The 10,157-nt window shown below is 47.8% G+C and overlaps 1 protein-coding gene across 1 annotated transcript; it reads right to left on the bottom strand.

Moving 5' to 3' along the window:
- Positions 1-988: 988 nt before the first annotated feature.
- Positions 989-8,595, bottom strand: RDH14 (retinol dehydrogenase 14). Its single transcript, XM_045010704.1, has 2 exons — positions 8,176-8,595; positions 989-1,869 (listed from the first exon to the last, which is right to left on the bottom strand). Exons 1-2 carry the CDS (start codon positions 8,530-8,532, stop codon positions 1,252-1,254), a joined length of 975 nt encoding a protein of 324 aa, XP_044866639.1. The 5' UTR covers positions 8,533-8,595; the 3' UTR covers positions 989-1,251.
- Between the last annotated feature and the right edge of the window lie 1,562 nt (positions 8,596-10,157).

Raw genomic sequence — 10,157 nt, 5'->3', positions numbered from 1 at the left:
AAACTTGTTCATCTTAGCCTCTAAGGATAGAGCAAGAAGCAATGGGCTTAAACTGCAGCAAGGGAGGTTTAGTTTGGACATTAGGAAAAAGTTCCTAACTGTCAGGGTGGTTAAACACTGGAATAAATTGCCTTAGGGAAGTTGTGGAATCTCCATCTCTGGAGATATTTAAGAGTAGGTTAGATAAATGTCTATCGGGGATGGTCTAGACAGTATTTGGTCCTGCCACGAGAGCAGGGGACTGGACTCGATGACCTCTCGAGGTCCTTTCCAGTCCTAGAGTCTATGAATCTATGCACTTACACAGAAGATGACTTATCAGGAAGAATTGTGGGGCATATTAGACTGAACCATATGCACATTTCACTATGAAAGGCAGTATGATAAAAATCTATAAATAGACAATTCACAAAACAAACCATAGGATCAGATTTTGGGCTCTGACACACCCTCCAGTCACATAAAGACCTACTGAAGTCAATGGTGGGGCATCCACCAGCCCAAGGTTTAGTGCAGGATAGGGGCCTGGATTCATATCTCCAGAAGAGCAGGTCTGACCCAAATAAAATGGAACCTGCTGTACAAACAAACATATATACTAGATTAATGGCAGTGACAGATGCTAATTTATGGAAGGCCATCTTGAAAATATCTGACTTGTGACCCACAGCTGAGTTATAATATGGCTTGATATAGTTCCTGTTCAGGCAGCCAGTGATATGCAGTTGTGGGAAAGAGTTTTTGTGCTATGAAACAGTATTCAGAGGCCTAGAGGATTATAGAGGAAGAGTGCTCACAACTCACTGGTAAAATCTTTCACATTTTTAGCTTGGATTGCTCACCAACCCAACACTGTTATTGGTATTAGGATGGATTCACAAACCATCTACAAGAAAAAGCAAACAGCCACACATTTCACCTACAATGCAATACAGTGCGATGTCTGAGATCAAATAGTGGAAGACAACAAAGAAGCATATACATTACATAGCAAATAACTTTTTATTTGTAGAACAAGTAGCTTTCCGAAGAGATTTAATGCTGAAATATATTCAAACACCCAGGCTGTTAGATTCTAGTTCTGTATTTTTTTTTTCAAAATACGGATTTTAAACCTAGTAGCTTTGAAATCTATGAGCAAAGTAATTTGTGTTTCACACCATTCAAGGGGGAAATACCATTGCAGAAAGCTTCAGGGTAGCAAAATATTAGTTATCTTCATTCCTTTCAGTAGGTCTTTTTTCCTAGCATTTATTTTAATAATCCAACCATCACTTCACTGATATCCCAAAGTTTTCTTGCAACTAAATCATCCATGGCTTTAGGCAGCAGTTCTTCCTCTTTGCAATCCCCAAAATACTTGCCTGACACACCCTCTACTTCTGCAGAGGAGGCCAAATAAATAGAAGTCTGGGCTCCTTCCAATGGGGTTTTGAAGAAAGCCCATGACACCAAATTGAAGAGGGGTTTTGCCAGCAAAGGAATATTCATGTATCTGCCTAGATTGGTTCGGACTATACCGGGATGAAGCACGTTGACAGTGACTCCTGTGCCTTCCAATCGGCGGGCTAGCTCCCTGGTGAATAGTATGTTAGCCAGTTTACTGCGACTGTAGCCAAAACTTTTATTGTAACTTATCTCACTGTTCAAGTCTTCAAAGTTGATCTCTCCATATTTGTAAAGTTTGGAAGAAACTACCACAATCCTGCTTGGGGCAGAACTTTTGAGGAGGCCAAGGAGGAGGTTAGTGAGCAAGAAATGACCCAAGTGGTTGACACCAAACTGCATCTCGAAACCATCCTCTGTCTTCATGTACGGACACTGGAATATCCCCGCATTATTGATCAGAACATCCAGTCTCGGCTCTTCCTTAAAATAGCAAAAATAATCAGATTTATAAACACAGCAATCTGTTATTAAGATTAATTGTATTCACTGACCTTTATTAGGAAAAAACATTCAACTGCTCATCCTCTAAAATGGGATTTTCTAAGTCATGGTTATTTTAATGTAATCTTGGAAAAAATAAGTGTATTGATAGTTGTCAGTAAGAGGAGTATCAAATCACATGGGATGGAGGGGGGGCTGTGTTACTCTGAATATAGCTAAAATATAAACATTTTTCAAGAATAGCATTTTTTAATTGAAATCCACTGAAGTTATTCTGTAATACCAATTTCTTTCCAAAGAATTATCAGGATGTGACATTAAAGAAAAGCTGATACATGTACCACTGGTTTGTATTTATACTGTGGTAGCACCTAGAAGCCCTGGTCATAGAGCCTATTGTGCCAAGCACTGTACAAACAAAGAACTAAAAGTTAATCTAGCTCTTTGAGGCAGGGATTTAGGGTTAAAGAGACACTACCAACAAATTTTAAACTCATCATTTGATTAGGGAAAAATAATTAGATTTATGATAAATTTTGAAAACACTGCTATTAATGATTAATACTTATGCTCCAAAACCTGCATAGTCTGTGCACCCAGAACTCCAAGAGGGAAAGATCTTAGGAGTTTCAAAGTGTGGTTCCACTCTGAAAAATGACTTCACACAAGTGTCACTATAAAGTTCCATGTTTCAATCTGAATGCTCAGTTTACAACAATCTGCCCCCCACCCTCACCCCTCTTTTCCTGCCAGTCCTGCAAATTTAACAGAGGCTCTGGAAGTCTAGCTGAGCTCTTTCTGGCTCCTTACCACCAGTAAGAAATTTTCTGCAGGCCAGATTCTATCCTCATTTACACCTTTGAAACTTAATAATCCACACATTTTGCCATCAGTGGCACAAGTATAACTTGGAGCAGAATCTGATCCTGCATTTGGAATTTAGTTAATAATTAAATCAAGCTGGGGCTTGATCCTGCAAGATGCTAAGTTCCCATAACTCCTACTGATATCAATGGGAGTTGAGGATGCTCAACATCTCACAGGATTGGGTCCTTCATGCATGAGTCGGAAAGAATTTACATCTCCCCCATAGCTGCATAGTACTGAAAGATGTAACAATTTATCACTGAAGCCAGCATATTACTCTGAATACACAATGCTGTTGGTCTTTGTGCAGTGAGGCTAAAAAAGTGAAAAATGAAAATTAGGTATCTAAACACCCAACTTATCAATCTAGGAACCTCCTTTATCTTACAGACAACTTCAGGAAGGAGTCAGAAGTTCAGAAAAGGAGGGGAATAACATAAGTGTGTATGTACTACAGCCCTTTGGAAGTGTTTCTAGAACTAGTCACCTCAATCATTTTGTTTTCTCCATCATTTACGCCGTGGTGAGGGGATTCTAAAACAGCAGATACCAGTAGAAATAAACCCAATAGCGGCACTACCTTCCCAGGCTGTCTCCAGCTCACTCCCGGGTATGTCACCCCACACACTTCATCTCATGCCTCGCTATTTTGTTCTCAATTTTGCTTGTGAAAAGACAACACTTTATTTGGTTTTGCCAATAGGGAGACAGCCAGCTTAAAAATCACTGTTTTTTAAATGTATCACTAACACCTATGAGGCACTACACCAGATTAGAAAAAAGGATATGTTGTTTTCCCAGTGTTTACTTTGTGCATTTCACAGCACTTTGTGTATAGTCACATTCAGTTTCCCCTGTAAAGTCAAACAAGCCCAGATCCTGCAACTGGATCTACGCAGTTGGCCCTAAATGGTTTCCCACTGAAGTCAGTGGAGTTTTCCATGGGCACAGCTGTCCATCCATGACAAACCAATTACAGAATTAAGGCTTTAGTCAATTTCCCCTGTTGTTTCTGTGGGTCTTTTCTATTAGTGTTTTTGTTCTGTTTAAAGGAGGAGGAAAATGCACACACATAACACGTCCTAAAATGAGATTCACACTGTGTTGGCCCTAACACTTATCTTCCTTCTTTTCACTCCCCTTACAATTTTCTTATCTGCAAAGATTGGAGAGGTCCAACAGACTACGAGAGACCCACCGCTGTAGCCCTTTTTACCACTCGTCTTCATTATTCCAGATATTTCTTCTTCAGTTAAACTCATGGTTTCTGACACCTTTGTTTAAGTGTGTCATTTAGTTACCCAAATGTGTGGGGATCCTACAGATTTTCAAGAAACATTTAGCTTTTTCTCTAAAATATAACCCTTCCTGCCTTGATTACTTCAAGGGCCTCTTGGGTCGGTGTTCGGACCCAAAGAGTGCAATAGTATTCCTGTCTAGACACAATGGGGAGAGACATCTTTAATACACCCTGGAAAAATAAACTATATAGTTAAGGGACTGTTATAAATTAGAACACTGTGAAACGTGCACAAAAATATTCCAAGTTATGAGATACCTGTCTAGCTTTTCATTTAAAACCCAGAGAAAGTGCCTCAAACAGGGCCCCTACAGTCTAGAAAACCCAGACTGAATAGTGGATTTTTGCATCAAGCTTATTCATCGTTTTAGTTAGAACCAGGAGAAAATTGGAAGTTTTGACTGGATTTTCCTTATTGTTCCTCAGTTCAGTAAGTGGGAACCCACACAATCCAAAACAGAAGAAAGTGTTAACACAAATCCTGTGAAGTGAATCTGGCACATCACTTTAAAAACTCATGTTTAGCTCTCAACTTTATTTAAGCCAAGATTATTCACTTTTTGTTCCTATTAAGAGTATCAACAAAAGAAAGCTATTAGCTGCCTTTTTCTCCAGCATCAGAGAAACTTTCCCCCTCTCCCAAGATGAGATAGTAAAATCCTAAAAGATGACAACTGGGTCCTGACTCATTCCCTCTTTACATATATGTCAAACATGACTTCCAAGTGCATGGACCTGCCCTGTGAATTGAATCCAGAGATCTAGCATTTGAAAAAACACTCAATCCAATCTGTTTGAAAGATGATACAATTTCTTCATCATGCCTCCCAATATTATCTGAGTGTCTGCCAAATATTTCAAATCAGAAATGACACCAGCCTCCTGGCAAATTATGTTAAAGGCCCAAAAGGGTGAAGAGAAAGAGAATACCGGTATTCATCACATTATTATTAATGTGAAGTTATGTTGAAACATCAAGTGTTAAGATGATGACATTTCATGGATTAAGAAAATGATATCAAGAAAATATTTACCCCAGTGTTATACAGGGTGGCAGTTCCAGCATTAGCTCATTTTCTACCATTATGTAGTTTCCCCACAGCACACACCCTTTCCTCTATTTTGGGATATCCCTAAACAGTGTAAATTGTATCCATGAGATGCCCAGTGAAACCATTTGTTGGCTTGCTCATGCCCTTCTACAAAATCTCTTAGGAAAGCCTGTATGACCCTAGTGAGCACCTCACAAAGTAGGCTTGCAGGATCCAGGATAGGTCTAACAAAGTCAGAACGATTACGGACATATAGTATACCCTAGATATAACAAATCCCTCAGGATCCAAGCCATTTGTTCATTATAGCAAGGGGGTGATTATCCAAATAGAGACCCATGATGGAGAGGGGAGGAGGAGACAGCTGACAGCTCCTCCAGCCCTACGACTGACAGCCCCCGACATATCACTATGGCTGGACGTGGGATCCAGGGACTGAGTTCATTATATCCAAAGATTCGTTACTATGAAAGGCATTAGAGAGAGGGTGTACTGTAATAGAAACGTGCTCAATGTAGATTGGATTCAGATGACCCCATGAAGTGCTCTCTCACTGCAGCCTATCCTCTATGCTGTAGGCAGAAGGGGGCTCACACTTAAGCCAATTCACAGTCACAAATTCCCAGATGCCTTGCAGAATAAACCGCAGCATATTGCAGCTGCCCTAGTTTTTTCTTTGCCTCCAGAGATTGCCCTTTGCCTGCTCCATCTTGATATAAGCTTGTGAAGGTGACTTCTGGCTGCACTGTATAACTCCATGGGCCCGGTCCTTCTTCTGACCGGTCAACACAGCTAGTGGAACAGGAAAATTTCCCTAGGAAAGGATACTTTGGCCTAATAAGGCTTTGTTCCCTGGGTTAAAAATCAATACATAAGAATGCACCAAAACATTACATCACATCCCAAAATATTTTGGGATTATTTTTAATACCCTACAAGATGCAAGAATAGCCCTGACAAAAGCTGCTAATCTTCACTCAATTTCAGCACTGAAGAACCCCAAGTCGCCAAAGGGGTAATCTGAAGACTTTGTAGCCCTTACTGGATAAGGGAGTGAGAGACAGGAATGTTCCTGAGTTGCAAACCTGCACAAGGGCTGCTAATTAGACATACAGAATGATTTGCTGACAAACTCCAGTCGTCTACAAAGGATAGGATGATGCCAACGCTATGTCTGCCCTTGGAACAACTAGTTCTCTCACATGCCATCTCCCATATAACCTTCACCAAGGCCCTGTAACCCCCATACGAGCTTCCTCTTGCCTCACTCCAGCCCTCCCCCATCCTTCTCCCCCTACACCATCCCTCCCAACCTACCCCATCCTCCTCCTCGCCCCCCAGCCTACCCTCTCCCCTCACTCCATCCCTTCCTCTGCCCCCTCTCCGCCTCCTCCTCACCCCCCAGCCAACCCTCTCCCCTCACTCCATCCCTTCCTCTGCCCCCTCTCCTCCTCACCCCCCAGCCAACCCTCTCCCCTCACTCCATCCCTTCCTCTGCCCCCTCGCCAACCCTCTCCCCTCACTCCATCCCTTCCTCTGCCCCCTCTCCACCTCCTCGCCCCCCAGCCAACCCTCTCCCCTCACTCCATCCCTTTCTCTGCCCCCTCTCCTCCTCCTCGCCCCCAGCCTGCCCTCTCCCCCACTCCATCCCTTCCTCTGCCCCCTCTCCTCCTCCTCCTCGCCCCCCAGCCAACCCTCTCCCCTCACTCCATCCCTTCCTGCCCCCTCCTCCTCCTCACCCCCCAGCCTGCCCTCTCCCCTCACTCCATCCCTTCCTGCCCCCTCTCCTCCTCTTCCTCACCCCCCAGCCAACCTCTCCCCTCACTCCATCCCTTCCTGCCCCCCTCCTCCTCCTCACCCCCCAGCCTGCCCTCTCCCCTCACTCCATCCCTTCCTGCCCCCCTCCTCCTCCTCGACCCCCAGCCAACCCTCTCCCCTCACTCCATCCCTTCCTCTGCCCCCTCTCCGCCTCCTCCTCGACCCCAGCCAACCCTCTCCCCTCACTCCATCCCTTCCTGCCCCCTCTCCTCCTCCTCACCCCCCAGCCAACCCTCTCCCTCACTCCATCCCTTCCTCTGCCCCCTCTCCACCTCCTCCTCACCCCCAGCCAACCCTCTCCCCTCACTCCATCCCTTCCTCTGCCCCTTCTCCGCCTCCTCCTCGACCCCAGCCAACCCTCTCCCCTCACTCCATCCCTTCCTGCCCCCTCTCCTCCTCCTCACCCCCCAGCCAACCCTCTCCCCTCACTCCATCCCTTCCTCTGCCCCCTCTCCGCCTCCTCCTCGACCCCAGCCAACCCTCTCCCCTCACTCCATCCCTTCCTCTGCCCCCTCTCCGCCTCCTCCTCGACCCCAGCCAACCCTCTCCCCTCACTCCATCCCTTCCTGCCCCCTCTCCTCCTCCTCACCCCCCAGCCAACCCTCTCCCCTCACTCCATCCCTTCCTGCCCCCTCTCCTCCTCCTCGCCCCCCAGCCAACCCTCTCCCCTCACTCCATCCCTTCCTGCACCCTCTCCACCTCCTCCTCGCCCCCCAGCCAACCCTCTCCCTCACTCCATCCCTTCCTCTGCCCCCTCTCCTCCTCCTCCTCCTCCCCCACCCTGCCCTCTCCCCTCACTCCATCCCTTCCTCTGCCCCCTCTCCTCCTCCTCCTCGCCCCCCAGCCAACCCTCTCCCCTCACTCCATCCCTTCCTCTGCCCCCTCTCCGCCTCCTCCTCACCCCCCCGCCAACCCTCCCCCCTCTCTCCATCCCTTCCTGCCCCCTCTCCTCCTCCTCCTCGACCCCCAGCCAACCCTCTCCCCTCACTCCATCCCTTCCTCTGCCCCCTCTCCGCCTCCTCCTCGACCCCCTGCCAACCCTCTCCCCTCACTCCATCCCTTCCTCTGCCCCCTCTCCACCTCCTCCTCACCCCCAGCCAACCCTCTCCCCTCACTCCATCCCTTTCTCTGCCCCCTCTCCTCCTCCCCCTCCTCCCCCAGCCTGCCCTCTCCTCTCACTCCATCCCTTCCTCTGCCCCCTCTCCCCACCCCTCCTCCCCCAGCCTGCCCTCTCCCCGCCCCCTGTACCTGCAGCACCCGCTGGCAGAAGCTGCGCACGGAGCGCAGCGAGGCCAGGTCCAGCTCCCTGATCACCAGCTCCCCGCCCTCCGCCTGGGCGCCCAGCTCGGCGCGGATCTCGCGGGCCGCCTGCTCGGCGCGGCCGCGGTCCCGGCAGCCCATGATCACCCGGGCCTGCCTCCGCAGCAGCTCGGCCGCCGTGGCCCGGCCCAGCCCGCTGTTCGCGCCCGTGACGATCACCGTCTTGCCCCGCATCAGCGCGGCCCCCGCGGCCCGCGAAGCCCGGCCGGCCCCGGTCAGGTAGCGGCGGGCGATGAGCAGCAGCCCCCCGCCCAACGCCGCGGCCAGCAGCGCCGCAGCGGCCATAGCCCAGCGCTCGGGGCCAGGAGGGAGCCGCGAGCAGGGGCCGAACGACACCCGCCCCGGCGTTTTTCCCAGGGCGCAGCCGGCGCTGGATGCTCAGTGCCGCCCACGGGTGGTGAGATACCGATTGGCCCGCGCGGTCCCCTTCGCTTTGCATTCTGGGACTCGTAGTTTCATCCGCCTCCCCTAGCGGCGGTTCAAAGTGCTGCCCAGTGCAGCGCGCCCCTTGGGCTGGGCGAGCCCCGAGCTCAGGTACAGCGATGTCTGGCCACGTGCTGTGCGCTACGCAGCCCGCCCCCGTGCAGGGCAGCCCCTGAGCTGCTGGTACCCCAGACAGAGACGCAGAAGCGTTTGAGCAGAGAAAAGTGTCTCCTGCTGCAGCCACCACCCTGGTCTTGTGACTTTCCCAGCCAGGTCTGGGTCTGAGCCCGAAAGACTGAAGAAATCAAAGCTCCCTTGACAAAAGGGAGAACTCTGTTCTGACATCAACAAGGTAGCATTCAGGGAAGACAGCAGGTGCAAAGTACTACAATGAAAAATCAGATACACAACGACAAATGGTGTCAAGTATCAGAGGGGTAGCCGTGTTAGTCTGGATCTGTAAAAGCAGCAAAGAATATTCACCCACGAAAGCTCATGCTGCCAAACGTCTGTTAGTCTATAAGGTGCCACAGGATTCTTTGCTGCTCTAACGACAAATGGGGAGACATGGGAGAAAGTCCAGAGGAAAGCAACACAAATGATTACTGGTCTAGAAAACAGGACCTACGAGGGAAGGTTGGAAAAAAAATTGGTTCAGTCTCAAGAAGAGAAGACTGAGGGGGGACTCAATAACAGTTTTCAAATATATAAAAGGTTGTTTACAAGGAAGAGGGTGAAAAATAGTTCTCTTTAACTTCTAAGGATAGAACAAGACACAATGGGCTTAAACTGCAGCAAGAAGGGGGTTATGTTGGATAGTAGGAAAAACTTCCTATCTGTCAGGGTAGTTAAGCAGTGGAACCCGTTGCCTAGGGCTGTTGTGGAATCTCTGTCACTGGAAGTCTTTAACAACAGGTTAGACAAACACCTGTCAGGAATGGTCTAGTTATTAAGTAGTCCTGCCTTGAGTGCAGGGGATTGGACTAGATGAGGTCCCTTCAAATCCTGTGATTCTATGAAAATGGCAAAACACTGGCTAGGCAGTAATACTGCAGAACAGGATCTGAGGGTTATTGTGGATCACAAATTAAATATATCTGACAGTGTGTTGTAGTTCCAAAAAAGACTAATATTCTGGGTTATGTGAAGAGGACTGTCATTTCAAAGATGGGAGGTAATTGTCTCACTGTACTCAGCACTCATGAGGCCTCAGCTGGAGTACAGTGTCCAGTTCAGGGTACCCCTTCAACTACAAGGCAATATTTTTTTTTAAAAAGGCATGTTTAATCTTGAGAAAAGAAGATGGAGGGAGAACTTGATAATAGTCTTCAGATACATTAAGAGCTTTTATAAAGTCAAAAGGCTGAGGATCAGTTGTTGTCCATGTCCACTGAAGATAGGACAAAAAGTAATGGGCTTAATCAGTAAGGTAGATTTAGGTTAGATATTAGGAAAAACTTTCTAACTAAAAGGACAGTTAAGTATTG

This window comes from Mauremys mutica, chromosome 3 (genome assembly GCF_020497125.1).
Source record: "Mauremys mutica isolate MM-2020 ecotype Southern chromosome 3, ASM2049712v1, whole genome shotgun sequence".
In the NCBI taxonomy this organism is placed as follows: Eukaryota; Metazoa; Chordata; order Testudines; family Geoemydidae; genus Mauremys; species Mauremys mutica.
Note: the sequence above shows the minus strand (reverse complement) of the source record. Positions and strands in the feature narration are given on the sequence as shown.